The sequence below is a fragment of the Arctopsyche grandis genome, chromosome 2 (genome assembly GCF_051622035.1).
Source record: "Arctopsyche grandis isolate Sample6627 chromosome 2, ASM5162203v2, whole genome shotgun sequence".
Taxonomy (NCBI): domain Eukaryota; kingdom Metazoa; phylum Arthropoda; class Insecta; order Trichoptera; family Hydropsychidae; genus Arctopsyche; species Arctopsyche grandis.
In genome coordinates, this window is record NC_135356.1 from 32,578,407 (window position 1) to 32,596,900 (window position 18,494).

The 18,494-nt window shown below is 37.1% G+C and overlaps 1 protein-coding gene and 1 long non-coding RNA gene across 2 annotated transcripts in view; one reads left to right on the forward strand and one right to left on the reverse strand.

The window, feature by feature from the left end:
* Positions 1-762: 762 nt before the first annotated feature.
* The window catches only part of LOC143921219 (uncharacterized), a 542,666-nt gene continuing 524,934 nt past the window's right edge, over positions 763-18,494 (reverse strand). The window contains exon 2 of the long non-coding RNA XR_013261414.1: positions 763-1,625. This is a non-coding gene — a long non-coding RNA (uncharacterized LOC143921219). The remainder of the gene's footprint in view (positions 1,626-18,494) is intronic.
* Positions 10,559-12,053, forward strand: LOC143922359 (SCAN domain-containing protein 3-like). Its single transcript, XM_077445582.1, has 3 exons — positions 10,559-11,324; positions 11,422-11,867; positions 11,967-12,053. The coding sequence occupies exons 1-3, from the start codon at positions 10,559-10,561 to the stop codon at positions 12,051-12,053; spliced, it is 1,299 nt and encodes a 432-aa protein (XP_077301708.1).

Consider the following 18,494-nt stretch of genomic DNA (forward strand, 5'->3'; position numbering starts at 1 on the left):
ATACATATCAAATTATATTCTTCATTTGGTGTCACCCCCCTCCCCCCAGGATGGTGACACCCTGGTGCGGTCTGCAACTTCCCCCATGCGATGTCACTGCTCCATATTGGAATATACACTGGAACTGGAATATATTGGAATACACCATATTTATATCAGGAATATCAGCAGCCTTGAGCTCCATGTGCAAATAATGTTTTCTTAAAATATCGTAGAAGGCTTTCGCCTTCATTCGGTATCCGACAGAAAGTATGCGAATGATGGTTGAAAATAGTTGAATCAAATCAGTCTGAATTGAATATTCAAGCTTACACCATCTCGTGGTCTTCATAGAAGAGATTTGTTACAAATTAGACGATTTTCAATTTTTCATTAATTGTTCTAAAGAGCTGTATCATGTTTTATGGAGCTGAGGAGAAAGAGAAGCTTCTTCATGTTTATACAGGGTGCTTTTAGAGGTCATTACACTTACCATAATACATAATTGGTAATGAACCAATTGTCGCGTGTACATTTTGGCAGTGGACCAATTTTCACGTCACCCCATAATACTGTGGCGGCTCGCTTATACGACATGGTCGAGTTTGGTTGCCTTCCTGCGAGTGGGGACCAACCCGGCTGGGTTCGGAGTGCTGCTACTAACTCTGTCTTCAGCTGTCATATAATAAACACGTGCATTAACATGCCAGTCGTCTCATTCGTTCATCCTCCATACTGGTGACCCCCGACATCGAGCCACGCAGCCTCGATCAATTTCAACATGCCGCTCATCCCTGCCTCGCCGAGCCAGGCGGGAGAAGCTACCCGCCGCGCCCCCATCGCCATCAACACGCGTCGCGGCCCGCGGGTGACAATAAACGAGCAGACACGGCTACCTACCTACCTACCGACGTCCAGCCACAACGTCGATGACAGGTGCTTACAAAAATGGGGGAGCGAATGAGACGACGATCTTGACAGCTGGATGTGGAGTCATGCGCGATCCACTACACATAGAACGGTCATCCAGCACCACAAGACATACACCACCTCAGCACCATCATCATCATCATCATCATCATCAAGGCCCCGTCCGTCCCCACGAGCGTCGTCACGCCGAGACGGGCGGTAGCGCTACAACACCTCCACGAGCCACAACGACTCACAGTCCAGCTCGGAGTATCATCAACCACATCGATGCCCCTGCCGCCCCCGCCGCCCCACCAACCGACATTAGCCTCGGAAGAGCGGCGCCGCCGCAGCATCGCATCGCGCGACCATCGGACCAGCCACCGTCCTGCTCGCGACGTCACCGCCCTCGAATCTACCGACCATTCAGGGCGGTACACCTATGTACACAGCGGATGACCCACGTCAACAATTTTTTCTCCCCACGTAATAATTTTTTCTCTTTGTGTAACAATAATTTTTTTCTTTTGTAAAATTTGTTTCTTTGTAATTTTGGTATCGCTGATGCTGGGGGGGGAGTGATGTGGCGGCTCGCTTATACGACATGGTCGAGTTTGGTTGCCTTCCTGCGAGTGGGGACCAACCCGGCTGGGTTCGGAGTGCTGCTACTAACTCTGTCTTCAGCTGTCATATAATAAACACGTGCATTAACATGCCAGTCGTCTCATTCGTTCATCCTCCATAATACAAAGCCTTACAGTTTTCAAGATAACCTGCATTTTTTACTTTTGTAAAATGATTTTAAAATCTCATAACTATACCCTCGTAAGCGTAACGCAATTATTAACGTTACTCACCTCATTTTTTTGTTTTCTCTTATTCTAGTATGTATTTATCTGAGGTACCCATCAGTATGGCTCAGTGATTGCGTTTATGTTTAGCACCAAGAGAATATTGGGTTCAGTGGCGTAACTACCGCGCCCGCAGACCCCGCAATGCGGGCGGGGGGGGGGGGGGGTGCCGAGACCTGGGGGGCGCCACGAAGCGCGCCTTTTTCACGGATTTTTTCATTTGTTCCGTAATTTTTTTAAAAACTTCTCTTATTTTTCAACCTATTTGTACTATATGTGTATGTACATACATTAACATATTTTGAATTTATCCTCATTGTGTAATTGATCTATGCCAATAGGGCTAGAAGACTACCGTCTTTTTTCCATCTTTTGAACGTCAGTGCCACTTCAACCTATTAGCTGAGAATTCTCTTATTCTTGTTTATATTTTTTGGGTCTGATCTTAAGTCGAAAGATAAAAAAAAGGGTGCATGGTAAACGGTACATACTCACTTAATTTGCGCGAGCAGGGTACAACAGGAACAAGAGGAACAGGATTTTCCTCCCGTATTCTGCGCGCGCACATCAATACGGGAGGAAAAGCCCGTTTCTCTTGTTCCTGTTGTATCCTGCTCGCGCAAATTAAGTGAGTATGTACCGTTTACCATGCACCCTTTTTTTTTGATCTTTCGATTTTCGATCTTTGCCTTCCGATGTTTGCGTTTTCGGACGTTTCACATTCGGGCCCGTGACGGAGACTTTAAACAGATTGTGCACTGCTTGTTGGTCGTCCAGATTAAACTTTAATGCACTTTGATATATAGGTACACATATCGATACGTAAAAAAGTATAAATACTAATTTGGAAAGTTATTTTTCTAATATTAATATATGGGGGAGGGGGTGGGGGGGAGGTGTGGCGCCGTAAAATATATTGCGGGGGGGCACCGGGAATTCACGCTACGCCACTGATTGGGTTCGATCCTGTGCTAATCTTTAATATATTAGCCCAGGATCGAATTTGGATATTTGTGACTCCAAGTCGATTGTTTCTTGTCAGAATTTGCCAATTTTATCTAATCATTGTTTATTTATTTATTTATTTATTTTAAACAGACCATTGTGGCATAACAGGAATTCCTAAAGCGCCACAATGGTCAAAAAATATAACACAAAAAAGAAAAAAAACAAAATAACAATTAAACATAACATAAATACATCCATACATACATAAAAAATAGCATTTAATAATAACAGATAAAGTAAAAATATCAAAAAAAATATAGCATAAGGAATGCCTTGCACCTACAGCCAGTTTCAATAAATATGTAAGAAACAACTACAAATACAAAACATCCCTGTAAGGCCCAAATGGAAGAGAGTTAATCAAAATTTCACTCATAAATCAATCATGAAAACAATGATGAGCGCAGACTACCAGATAAATGGGTTAGAGTAATTTCCGACAATTTACGCTCACTAAGGTGGAAATATCACATTCAGTCTCGGCAGCAACGATTTCATTAAGAAGTCGGATAGCTCTTGGAATAGGAGCCATTCGAAAAAGGACTGTGCGGGCAGGAGGTACAGCCAGCAAATGATGATGTCTACCACGCACATAGTGAATAGGGACATAAAGCCCCAACTGCTCCAGCAACAACGGGCATGACGTATTACCACGTAAGAGCAGGAGAACGAAACGAATTAATGAGAAGTTTCTCCGAAGTTCAAGGGAATTATACCCAAGCATGCCCAAAAGGAAAGGAGTGGGGTAGAGATATGGGTAATACCCATATTCTTTCCTATATAGGAAACGAAGAAATGCTTTTTGCACTTTCTCAATCATCAGAGAGTAATTTGCTTCATGCGGATTCCACACAATCGCATTATACTCTAGCTTACTTCTCACAAGCGAATTGAAAAGCAAGCGAGAAGACAAAGGATTGGAGAATAATCTTGCATATCTCAAAACAAATCCAAGTCGACGAAAGAAAACGTCAGCGACTTTTTTGATATGGTTGTGAAAGGTGAGCTGAGGATCAAAAGTGATACCCAAATCGACAATAGATTCCACACGCTTCAACAAGACGGATCTAATGGAATATCCGTGACAATAGAGTGAATGTGCACGTCCATAGCTCATAATTGCACATTTGTTTAAATTAAGTTCAAGGCCTAAACTAGAACTGAACTCCAAGACAGCGTTAATATCAGCTTGAAGGAGAGAGGCTTGCCTCTCATCCTTGACAGCAAAAAATAATTTAACGTCGTCAGCAAACAAGAGACATGATGCATTACATAAAACTCTAGGGAGGTTATTAATAAGAATTGTAAATAGTAATGGGCCTAAAGTGGACCCCTGAGTAACACCAGATCGAGTAAAAAATGAAGGAGATTCATAAAGACCATATCTAACAAATTGCTTCCTATCACTAAGATAAGAAGCAAAGAGTTTAAGAAGACGCGTTGAAAAACCCACTTCAGCTAACCTGATCAAAAGAGCGTCATTATTGACTTGATCAAAGGCTTTACGAAAGTCAAAGTAGGCTACATCAACTTGCTGACCAACGTCAACTTTAGACATGATCAAATGTGTGAAGCAGGCGAGATTAGTGGTAGTGGAACGACAGGGTGTAAAACCATGTTGCTCATCACACAATAATCTTTTAAACTGCGCAAGAATCAAACGGTGAAGGATGATGTCAAAAATTTTGGGAATAGCCGAGATAATAGCAATAGGTCTATAATTTTCAACCTCATTTTTAGAGCCACTCTTATGAATAGGAATGACTCTAGATAATTTCCATTTTTCAGGATAATTACCAGAAGCAAGAATAAGGTTAAAAATAAACTGAAGAGGCTCTAAAAGCGAATTACAGCATACCTTTAATACGTCAGGGGGCACACCGTCAGGCCCAACAGACCCCTTCAGCTTCATAATAGCCATCCTAACATCTCCCAGCGATACCCGCGGAATGTCTATACCGACACCCTCAGTACCAATTTGTGAAGCCAAACTAGCATTAAGGGATGGTTTTCTCTGGTCAAAGACAGAGCTAAAAAAATGAAGCAAAAGCATTGGCGATCTCAGGACCGTCAAAACTTTTATTACCAAATGAGAATGAATGCTCAAGACCATGTGAAATATGCTTACTCTTAATAAATCTGAAAAAGTGGTTAGGATTAACCGCAATAGCACTCTCCATCTCATTAAGATAGACAGTATATCGCTCACTCACACCACGTTTCACGACCTTCCTAAGAGTCCGGAATTTCTCATAGTCACAAAATGATTGGCTACGTTTCCATCTTCTATGAGACAACCATTTTGCACGAACATCAGCTATAAGTTTGCACCCAAACCACGGCGGAAATACCCGCCGATGTTGTTCCGAATTAGGATAACTGATGAACCGAGGAACATGACTGTCAAAAATATTATAAAGTGTATAATACAAATATTCAACAGCATCACCAGTATTCATGAGGTACATTTGGCGCCAGTCAATTGAACGAACCTCATTATAAACCAATTCAGAATCAACACGAGCAAAATTCCATCGCAGTGAGGAAACCCCAACCGATGAACAAGCTGAAGCAGCTCTCACAGAAGAAATAAACAAAAGCTCAATATGTAATGCATCATGATATAGGTCCTCAGGGATGATCGCAGTTCCTTTTGGGCATTGGATCATCGTTGCTGACACATTACATTCATTCACTAACATAATATCAAGCATACTTGGATTAATGGGTGAACCAATCTGTATTATGTCGCAATAGGAAATCACAAAATTAAATTTATTGCGGACATGAATATTACCACTAGGTAGATTAAAATCACCCATTATTAACAATATATCACGTTCATTCATAAAAGCACGCACATTCATCATATTCACAAACAATAACTCGTATACGTCCTCTTTCGCAGCAGGCGGAATGTAAACCACACATATAAACATTCTCAAAAATATAAAATCAACTCTCACCCATAAGTCCTCACCAGATAGAGTTTCAAAATTTGTCATCCGGACTGACCGAAACCAATCACGACAAGCAAATAATACACCACCACCACGTCGATCAACTCTATCGCGACGATGCACCCTCCAGGAAGAATCAAAAAGTTCAGCATCAAAAAATGATGAAGTCAAACATGTTTCCGTTAGTGCTACCATATCATCACAAATAGTAGAAACGGCTGAATTAAACGCAGCCAGCTTTGTCCTGAGACCTCGTACATTTTGGTAATAAATTACCAATTTTCGGTTTCCCAGTTTGGCGCGTGACTTTCTTTGAGACAAGAAATGGCAGTTTTGATTGAGCCAACGGAGACGAAACGGAAGAGGAAGCAGAAGAAGAAGCCAACACAGTCACAACAGCATCACGACTATCAGGACCATTTGAGCAGGCAGATGTAGGAGAAGAGGCAAATGTAGGAGAAGAGGCATACATAGACGTCACTGCGACCGTTTCCATAGAAGATTCACCAATACTTGCAGACGTAGTTTTAATATCAGGCTTCAAACATTTAGCAGCTCCCGAACAAACATCAGCAAATGAAACACTTGGGCGCAGCTCTAATGATGAAACAACGTCAGTGGCAGACATAGAAGTAGTATTAGTATTCGATTTTATATTCTTAATGCTCATTCCCCAATCTTTAAATCTACCAAAATGAACACCAGCAGGCCAAGAACCAGCAGAAAATAACAGGCCAGCGACAGAAGCAGGAACAGATACCTTAAAGTATGTATAACATCCTCGTGCATTAAGAGGGGAAACCACAATGCCATCCTTTAATCCACAGATGGCACTAACGTTAAAACGGTTCCTCAAAATTGGCAAAAAAAAATCATCTTCTGTATATTTAATATATGTACATAGATGTCTATCCATAAATGGATTAATTTATTAATAAATTAATTAATTGTTAATTTCGTGTTCTTCAGCTTCTCGAAATACAGTGATTTGTGTAATAAAAATACTGCATTGTTTATTATTAATTGTCTAGGAAGGCACATTGGGGTCTTCCTGTCAAGCCTTCCTGGTATATATCTACATATGTAAAATAAATAAGGATCTCAGAAATTTGTAACGCCGTGCCTGAGGGGCTCTAGCAAAATAAATATGCCATTGATAGGGAATCAAATTAGAAACCGAAGAAATAAATGGTACATTCACTGTGATTAGGACATACTTAGCAATATCTTTGTTTCATAACATAAAAAAGGGGGTGCAAATATTTTATTCCGACTTAGTACATTAGCTTATTGCCAAAAGACGCTACACATTCGCTGACCGTTGTCTTACAATTTTAAGTGAAAGTGAAACATTTGAAAATCTAATTATGGATTGCGAGTGATTTTAGTTCCATTAACAAACTAATGTAAAAATGGGTTCGGTGATTATCAGGCACCCAAAAATTCTATCCATCGCACTAAAGAGAGTTCGAGTGCCAGATATTCCGTATTCACAATTTTCGTGACAACGATTGTCGTGTGCGCGATAGCAATGTGCGAAATAATCTATTTACCGTAATAATGAGTAATATGATTGGGTTTTGTATAATTCATCGCGAGTTTGTGGTAAAGGAAACTCTAGTTATTGTCGTTATCCACTACATTAACGCCAATCGGCAACATATGAATACCGGTTCTGTGATTATTAATTATTAAAATCTCGATTACGGAACATCTGGCACCCAAAAACTCCATCAATCGAAAGAACTCCACGCCAAATATTGTAATAACGAGAACTCGAGTGCCAGATATTCCGTATTCGCGATTTTTGTGGCAACGATTGTTGTGCGCGCGGTCGCAATTTGCGCAATAATCCGTTCACCATGAGTACCATCATTGAGGGAATAGTCATTTTTCAAGATTTTTATTTTTTAATTAACTTATGCTTATCTTGGTTTAGAACAAGTGGTCAACGGCTAGTAGAAATACTACATTTTTTGGTCATTTGAATGTAAATACTTCATTAACCGGTTGACTGGCCAGACTTTCAGGAATTAATTTAAGGGTTAAAGAGGTAATCATATAATTTTAAAATTATTTTTTCCATTACAGGTTCAAAATTTATTACTTTTTACATACCAAAATTCATTAACCTCCCGGAAAAGTCATTCAAGTGGGTTACAGGTGTTATCATCCATTCGGTGGCTTGCAATATCATTGCATAAACTAAAAAATAAAATTTATTGGTTTTTAGCTTATGCATTCATATATAATTTTATATTTATATTTTTTCAAAAAATGTATACATATGTACATACCCTACAAAGCAAGAGGGCAAAAAGATGGTTGACAATAGTGAACCATTTTTTGTGCACAACGCTATAGTGTTTCGTCTAACAAAAATGGTTCGGTGATTACTAGTCACCGGACCCAAAAGGTGCCGCGTATTGTTCAAAGATTGTAAATGCATTGTTAAAGGTTTGCCGAACCTTTTTTACAAAGGATTTACAAAAATGGAACAATGGATAGCACTGTGACTATCCTACCTCTAGTGATTACTAGTCAAATGTGAACCGGTCGCTCTAGATCGGTCACACGTGATCACCCGTCACACTAAAACTGGTCACGAGAAAACTAGTCACACCCGAAAATTGGTCACACCCAAAAATTCGACCATTTTTTTATTTGTGTGTGTGACCAGTTTTTTTGTGACCAATTTTCGGGTGTGACCTGTTTTCTCGTGACCAGTTTTAGGGTGACGGGTGATCACGTGTGACCGATCTAGAGCGACCGGTTCACATTTGACTAGTAGTCCGTTTACCAACAAAAATAGCCACATAATATTTCGAAGGGCATGAATTGAAATTGACTGAAAATCGCACTAGCGAGTGACAGCTGTCAGCTGGTAAGGTCGAGACAGCTGTCATTGTTCTAGTCATCTTTTGTAGTGGTTTTACTCGCGTTCGAAATGGAGTCTGCGCCCTCCGACATCGAAGAGGAGGGACGCATCCCCGGACCCCCATTTCGAGGAGAAAATGCGACGCAAACTTCGTTTCTTCTCCATGAACCCCATCGAAAAGTGGCACGCGAGGCGAAAATTCCCATACGAGTACATAAAAAACACATATATCTCCGAATCTCGAACCAATCAACACTTTTTATTACCAGATTCGTGTTCACTGGGCAAAATCTCGTCTCTGAACCAAAAAAAAATCATCATTTGTCGAACAGTGTAATTAGAAAACCTCTTTTTCAAACTTTGTAGTCTCTTTTGTGGATACTTTTCTCATGCTGGTGTTATTAAAAGTAAATTTAAAACGTCTTCATTCCATTTCTCATGTGACACTTTATTAAAAATTTTCTATATCTTTTGAATTCTTTTTTTCTCACTTCTTGTGCCTCTTCACTCAGCTGGCTTATGGGCACTAGAGCATGTTCAATGATTTCCAAGCCATGAATTAAGAATCTGTGAACAGTTGGAGGCAAAGGGTACCACTTTTTTTTCCGTGAGAGGGGAAAACCTTGCATCGGCCCCCCCGGCCCGAATGCCAGGGGGAGTGTGAGATTCTTACTCACTAAAAACCCCTCTCTCTTTCAGTTGCTGCCGGACAGCAGCAACTGAAAGAGAAAATTACCAGGCAGCAGCTGGGCTTGCGCAATGCGCTCACACTGGAGACAGAACACTGCCTCCGTCTTCTGGTCTACTAGTTCCAGCCCAGCGCGATTTAGCCATGGCCTCACCCGATAGAGCGCGTCATTGCCGCAGATCTCCACGCTTCTGAGGGATTTCGCAACCACCATGATTGCGACATCGTCCGCAAAAGCAACGGCGCTGGCACCCTCCGGGAGCTCCACCCTCAGTAGCCCATCATACATAGCGTTCCACAGGACAGTTCCGAGGACAGATCCCTGCGGGACCGAGGACAGATCACCGGTAGTGCCGCACCGATATTCCAGTAGTTGGTTTTCAAAGTAGCTCTCCAGCAGTCTCGTCAGGTAGCGGGGCACCCGATGGTCCTCCCCCACGGCTCTTAGGATATTTTCCCATCGAGCCGAGTTGAAAGCATTTCGGATGTCCAGCGCCACCAAAGAAAGCGACATGCTTGCTCCGCTTCACAGATCCTTCCCATGCCGATCGTACTGTTCCGACGACACGGTTGACAGCGTCAATCGTTGATCGGCCCCACCTGAATGCGTATTGAAGCAAAGGGTACCACTGGGGTAATAAGAAATAGGGTATTAGGTCTCTGTGTGCATCGGTGCATTCTTGAAGAGTTTAAAGAAACCTCTGTGAAAGGTATTTAATAAGCTGGTGCAGATTTTGTTGTTTGTTGTTGGTACTTTTTCGATGAGGGATGCGAAGAAGCTACAGTAACTTCCGATTGGTACAAATCTATAGATGCCATGGAACTTTCCGGGACTGAAAATCTCTTAAATTTATAATTCAGATACGTACGTGGTTTGGATAGAAAGGATCCACTATTTAAACGATGAGGAGATTATTAAAATTTTCTTCACAATACGATCTCGTTACATCCGGTGACCTGTACTTGCTCTATAATTTCTTCCTTTGGGGATATTTGAGAGTTGAAGTCTACAAACATCCAGAAAACTGCAATATTTAAAATAAAAAAATTATATGCACTTTAAGATAACGTAATAAAATTATTTAGAATATGAATATTGCGATTTTTACCACCATAAATACTATTTATCGAGCACAGTTTAATATCCAGTGGAGGAGATGCTCACCCTAACACAGTGGTTCTTAACGGGGGCGCCAGCGCCCCCTTGTGGGCGTTTTAAAGGTCTGGGGGGGCGTTTTTTAATTTTTAACATTTGGGGGGCGCTGCAGTATTTTCTAATGAGGCAATGAAGCCATCGCGGTTAAATGAACACTTTTTAAAGAAACATCCCGTCAAGAATAATAAAGACATATTGTACTTTCAAGAACTTAAGAAAACATTTGAAAGCCGTAATACTCTCAGTTATGTTTTTAAGAAGATTTCAAGTCGGAACGAAAAAGGACTAATGGTATCTTATGAAATAGCACAAATTATTGCAAAATGTGGTGCACCACATACATATGGAGAAAAATTAATGCTACCAGCTATATGTGTATTCATTAATAATATGATCGGACAAAACCAGCAAGAGATTCTTTCTTCAGTCCCATTGAGGAATGACACGGTTTCAAAAAGAATTGATGAGATGGCAAATTATATCGAAATTCAATTATGTGATGAATTGCAGTCTAATGAATTTTCATTACAATTGGATGAGAGTACTCTGCGTGATAATGAATCTCTACTACTTGCTTATGTACGATTTGTGAAGAATGAAGAAATTATCGAAGAAATGTTATTTTCAAAATTACTTAATACTGACACGAAAGGTTCGTCAGTATTTGAAACGCTTGAAATTTTTTTCACTGAAAAAATGATTCCCTTTACTAATGCTATTGCCTGTGCTACTGACGGAGCACCAGCTATGGTTGGTCGGCATCGTGGTTTTATATCAAGGTTGAAGAACGTTGCACCAAATGGTCAACTTACAATTCACTGCATTATTCACCGTCAACATTTAGTCGCAAAGAAGCTTAATGGAAGACTTCACAAATCGCTGAAAAAGATTTTATGCACTATTTGATACAATTGTGGAGTTTTTGGATGTAAACAATGAAAACATATGCATTGAATTAAAATTACTACGAAATGATGTGGCCTATCTTTCAGATATATTCGGAAAGATAAATGAAAATCTCCTGAAGCTTCAAGGAAGCAATATCAGCCTTATTAAAGCCAAATGCGTTATACTGAGCTTTATCAACAAACTCAAATTATTTAAAAATAATCTTCGTCGGCGAGAACTTCATCAGTTTCCTTCTTTACAACAATTAAAAGAAGATATGCTCAAAGATTCTGATTTGGAAACATACTGTAGCCACATTGACGCCCTTATCGAAGATATGATAATACCATTCAAAGACTTGTATGAACTTTTAATACCAGATTGGATAATTAATCCATTTTTATCAGATGTAGAAAGTGTCCGTCAAAATTTTAAAGAGCAGTTTATTGAGCTACAAAATGACTGTGAAGCTAAAATAGTATTCAATCAATGTGATTATGATGTTTTTTGGGTCCGTTTTCGCCATCGATACCCTCTTCTGTGGAAAGAGGTAAAATTACCCATCGTAGCATTTCCTTCATCATATTTAGTAGAAAAGGGTTTTAGCGCAGTAACACATATATTAAAAAAATCCCGAAATCGATTACAGATAAGCCAAAGAGGAGATTTGAGACTGTATTTAACTAAACTTGAACCTAATATTACGAAAATAGCGCAGTCACATGAGGCTCAATAAAAAAATCACATTTCCATTGAATTATTTATCATGTTTTTTATTTGTTTTTCTTATAATTTTTTATTTGTAAAGAAAATCATTGCATGAAATACATACATAGAAAGAAGAGTAATTTTTTGTGGGGGGGGGGGGGGGGAGGGGGGCGCTGGATAATTTTACTGTGGTAAAGGGGGCGATTCTTTCAATATGGTTAAGAAACACTGCCCTAACACAACCAATACTCCAAGTAAGTACTGACGGCTGTGTCGAGCCAAGTATCGGATGCTTCGAGCGAAATTTCCCATTCGTGAAACCATTCCAGCGTCTGATCCATGATTGATCTCGGCACGCCGACATAATTTTCAGCATTCAACAGGTCATTGTATCTGAAAATTGACATTCACAAAACGATTACTCATTGATGAGACACAATTTCATTGGCAATCTTTAATTTAATTTATAATAAATAATAAATTTAATTTATTTTATGTTCAACAGATTTAATCAAATGGTCTGATTTTTTAACTCCTTACAACGCATATATTAATGAATTCAATAGAAATAATATAAATCATTTGTGTACATATGTATGTATATGTAACAGCATTATATTGTACTATTTCAGAATATTCGTACGCAGTGGCAGATTTAATTCATTAAGCGTATGAATTCTTCATATATGTATGTACATATGAACGGGTTCCCCCGCGGAACATCAATCTAAAACTAATCTCAACTATAGATTTTTTCGAAGCTGGAATGCATTGTTAACAAAAATTGTGAGTGATTCGGAATTAGTAGCTATTCTTTCCAATTCCTCATTCGCTATATCCACGGTTGGGAGATTACCAAAATCACAGATCGGAACATTCACTATTTCGAACGATCAAAAAAATGGAATGTAGAATTGAGAGAATGTGGGCCACAATTTTATACAAATTATTGCAAGCGGAAAGATCTTTAAAAAATATAATCCATTTCTCATACATTTTTTTTTTCGTTTGCTTCAGTAAGAATTTGTTTAATAAACAGATACGTAGGTATGTAGATTCTATACATAGGTATGTATAGAAGGTCAACATTTCAAATAATATTAAATAATTCTACAATTGAAGAAAATTCGATTTTCATGTTTGGTTTAAGGACAAGACTTTATTACTTTTGAAGCAAACCATATTTTCTATTTACGTACATTTTTGAACATATGCAAATTTTGAGAAGTCAGGATTTTCAGAGGCAGTGCGGGACTCGGGATTTGTCTGTTGAACTCAGGACAGTCCTGCTCAAATGGGGACGTCTGGCAACCCTGGCCATATCACAACACAATAAGCTCATGTTTTCCGATATTTCATTGAATAATTAACTCCCAGTGGAAACATCGTTCAATCCAGCCATCCCGGAAGTCTCTACATGGTTATTATCATTGACCATTTCGAATATGACATTATTTTCTTCACCGTGACACTTAGCCATTTGACAATGAAGACTATATTGTAAAGTAAATAAATGCATATCAATATAAATAACAATTTATAATAACCATTCAGCTCCGAGATCTGTAATAGCGTCTCCAAGTGGCAAGCTGTTTGCTCATCCGTCTATCGGATTGCCGGCCTCCAACGGCAAAGCTTCCTACCCATTTTCATACGCCATCAATTACTACATCATAAACTTCACTGAAATATAAAAATACATCTAATTAAAACTAACGTCACATAATCGTCACAATGCTCTAAAATTGTGCCTGAATGGTTATTTTTCTCCTTTACAAAAAATTATACAAATTCAATTTGAATTTGTATGAAATCTCTGTACTGGAATTCCTGTTGATATTAAAAAAGTTGTATACACGGACATACATAGATAGAAGTTTGATTGAAAAGTAAGAGATCTAAATAGCATACAAATACTAAAGTATTTTAGAATTGTATCGAAACCTCAATTTTGTATCTTTTCATTGATATCTTTATACCAAAATTTTCGTATATGTACATACGTAAATATAATAGAGATAAAATATACACAAAGATTCAAATATATTGCGAAGTGGTTTTAGATTGTAGCGTGCAAGAAAATGATATGAACCGAATCAAAACAAGTGCTAATTACCTATTGCCGAATGACATTTTGAGGTTATGTGAACGATGACATCTGTCAAATGACAATTGAATTGACGCTAGCACCACAATCGATGAGCATACCTATTAGTGCCTTTCTAAAATTTTATTTCTTCCCCCTCCTGTTCATCAATTTTTTTTTTATTTACGTTTCAGAATTTTTTGAGAGTGATAATTAATCATACTCGTTTTCAAATTTATCACAAGAAAAATAAATTATTTCACTTTCTTGAAATGTTAAATGCAACTAAAGTACCGCTAGATGGCATTATTAGAAGTGACAGTCGGTAAAGCTGATTTCTACTTTATCGTACTGCAAACGAATGCCGATGGATGTCAATCTTTTCACATAATGCATTAAGTTCAGGGACAACGAACCTAAATTATAAAAAATTAGCTAGCACGCGAAGGATTTAAAATTCATGTTTTTTAATGTACAATTATTAATATTTGCATGGATTAGTCTGATTTTCCCGTTTCTCATTAATTTCCGATTTTTGATTTTTACTTTATCTATGTATGTATGTATGTAGTAACAATACATAAAGGTTTGTGATCATGCGAAAATTCGAACTCGAGATTTTGAACTCAGAATCGATTACTGATCACGTTTTCATGATCTAGAAAAAATTTGTGTCTGTGTATTTTGAGGATTTTTTCAACACCGTTAGTCCTATCGAACCGAAACTTGGTATCGGTTACTGAAATTCTTATCGACATGACGCAAATTTTTTTCAAATTTTTAAGTTGACCGGAAATGGTACCTTCCCTTATAGGTGTCCTCTTTTTTTTACGTTTTTGAATTCAATTGTCTCCCAAACCGCTAACTGAATCGGATAATTTTTTTTTTACATATAATAGAAATAATAATATCTATAACCTTATATTTTTATCTGAACCGGAAGTAGTAGTTTTACTCTAGATAATCGAGGTTTTTCATGTTTTTCTCAGAAACCTTTTAGTTTATTGAACTGAAATTTCACATCCAGAAGTTTAAACGTAATAGCAAGTTATGGATAAAATTTGGTAAGCAAACCTCAACCGGAAGTGGCAGTTAACTCTTGTACGATTTATCTTCCACTGTTTTTTTCGACCCCTTAAACATGTGTGATCTTCACGAAAAACTTCAAGTATAATTCTTGTATTAATGTGATGAAAATAAAAAATAATCACTAAATTTAATAAACCGGAGGTGGGATTTTCTCCTCTTATGCTGCGTACGGACCAAACCAACGACGAATTTGGTCCAACGATTTAACCAGCAGGATTAAACCAGTAGCAAAAATTAAATTTAAAAATTGAAATTAAATATCAAAATTAAAAATATTATTATTATATTAAAATTAAATTCAAATATCAAAATAAAATTATAATCAATATATTAAAATTAAAATAAAATATTGAAAGTTAAAACAGAACATGCCCAATTTAAATAAATTTTCGAGATTGACCTAAAATTAGATCATCAACAATCACATACAGATAATCCTCGACTTTTGTTTGTCGAAGATGTTTTGACTTACGTAGATACGCCTAAGATCGAAAAAAAAATCAAAGAATTATTATTTTTACTTCCCCGTAATGCGCAGCTACTGAGCATATATCATGTGTAAGTATGGGTGACCGAGTTGATGGCTTCAACCCGAGACGTTGTCGGTTTTATCAAAGGAAATTTTTTTGTCTTCAATTGTTTCTCTCGTCGAAATAAATCAATTAATTAAATCATTTCAGAGGTAAATTTTATCGGATAATGTCTTCAATTGTTTCTCTCGTCGAAATAAATCAAATAATTAAATCCATCTCAGAGGTAAAATTTATCGGATAATGTGTGATTATTAATTTTATTTCGACGAAAGAAAAAAAAACCCTTTGACAAATCACCGACATTTTTTTTGTTAAATATTTCATCGACGGCGAAACACATTGGTGTATCGTGACGACTTATAAGAAACAATAACAAGGTTTTTTTCGCTCGTAATTATAATATTTCTCTGGTTGTAATGCATAATATAAGCATTTTCTATCAAAATGTACGAGGCCTTAAATCTAAACTGGATGAATTAGGTTCTAACTCGGCTATTCAATGTGCTGACATCCTGGTACTAACGGAAACCTGGCTTGACGACTCTGTGCATGATTCTTTTTAATTTACATTAATGACATCTCAAAAATAATTAAGTATTCAGACTATCTTTTATTCGCCGATGACCTTAAGCTTTTTAAGACAGTTAAGTCTCATAGTGACGCAGCCCTTCTCCAATTGGACTTAGATGCGCTGTCAAGTTGGTCTGTCGATAATAAATTATTTTTTAGCATTCAAAAATGCTGTGTTCTCAATGTGACAAGATCTTCAAATCGCTTGATTTATCCATATCGCCTAAGTGGTGTTGAATTAAAGTTTGTAGATGAATATTGTGATTTGGGGGTCTTGTTCTCGAATAATTTTCAATTTAAACGACACATAGACAATATTTGTTTGCGTGCAACAAAAATGCTGGGATTCTTACTAAGAGTTAGCAAACCTTTCCAGAGTACATTGGTGCTTAAAATTCTTTATGAATCTTTAGTACGTAGTATTCTAGAATTTTCTTCTATTATATGGAATCCTACCCATATAACTCATTCATTGAAGATTGAGAGAATCCAAAAACGGTTTCTCAGATATCTTTATTTGAAACAGTGTGGTTATTATCCTTGGCTATATCCTAGTGCATTCCTATTAGGGGCGTTAGGTTACAACTCATTGGAGTCTCGTCGGAATATGTTACTGGGAAGATACTTTTTTAAGCTGTTGAATGGGATAATACACAATCGTCAGGTTCTAAAGGAATTTAGGTTTAATGCACCTTGTAAATTCAGGGACTTGAGAAATCGTGATTTGTTTGTTCCTCCTGTGGCTCGCACAAATATGTTGTCAACGGCTCCTATATCTAGAGCGATATATCTGCTTAACAGGATTTCTGGTGAAATTGACCTCTTCAATATAAAATATACTAATCTGGTTGAGTGGTTGTTGAGGAATGCCAGTGGTTGATTTTGCCTATTATAAATATTAATGATTGTTATTACTTTATCTATGTTTTTTTCTTTTTTTTATGATTTTATGATTTTAATGATGTTGTGTTAATATTGTTATTATTATAAGTTATTATTACTGTTATCATGTTATTATTACTGAATGACCGGCCACAGCGACGCGTTGGAGATCTCTGTAATGTCACTGTGGCTAATATGTTAAATAAATAAATAAAAAATAAAAAAAATATCGTCGTAATTCAAAACATTGTTGTAATTCAAAACATCAACGATGATCTAATTTTAGCTCAATCTCGCTCGTTAGCTTAATTTTGATATTTAATTTAAATTTTTTTTATTTCATTTTTATTTCGATATTTTGTACGCTACTGGTTTTAAAAGTTGGCCCAAAATCTTCCTTGGTTAAATATTTCCGAAGGGGGAAACACAGTAGTGTATCGTGACGACTTATAAGAAACAATAACAAGGTTTTTTTCGCTCGTAATTATAATATTTCTCTGGTTGTAATGCGTTTTGTCGTAATTCAAAACATTGTTGTAATTCAAAACATCAACGATGATCTAATTTTAGCTCAATCTCGCTCGTTAGCTTAATTTTGATATTTAATTTTAATTTTTTTATTTAATTTTTATTTCGATATTTTGTACGCTACTGGTTTTAAAAGTTGGCCCAAAATCGTCGTTGGTTTGGTGCGTACGGACCATTAGAAAGGTCAAAAATGTTGTCGCCTGGATCCTGTCCACACCCCTGAACGTATTAAGCTGGAAAATTATATTTATATTCTTTATGTACTAACTTAGATTTGGTAACGTTTTGATCAGAATTCGTAAGCCGGAAGTAGTATTTTTTTTTAAAACAATATTTCATTATTTTATTTTGACCTTTTAAATTATTTTTATTCTCTTGATATTTAATGTGTATAATAATTATACTGACTTTAAATAATAAAAAAAAATTTAACAAAATCCAACAACCGGAAGTAGAACTTTTGTCTTGTGCAAGTTTCCATATATTTGCGCTCAATTTGTATCGCTATCATAGTTATTAGTTCAATATCGAATTTTGTTTTGTAACCTTCTTATATTCCTCAAATACATAGATAAAGTCATGGGTTGGTCACACCCGAATTTTTTTAGTATCGTTTCCGAATTATTGAGTGCGATAGTTTCAAATATTTATCAGTGATAAATTATCACACGAAAAATAAATTATTTCGGTTTCTTGAAATTTTAAATGCAACTTATAATAAGTACCGCTAGGTGACATTATTGGAAGTGATAGTCGGTAAAGCTGATTTCTACTTTATTGT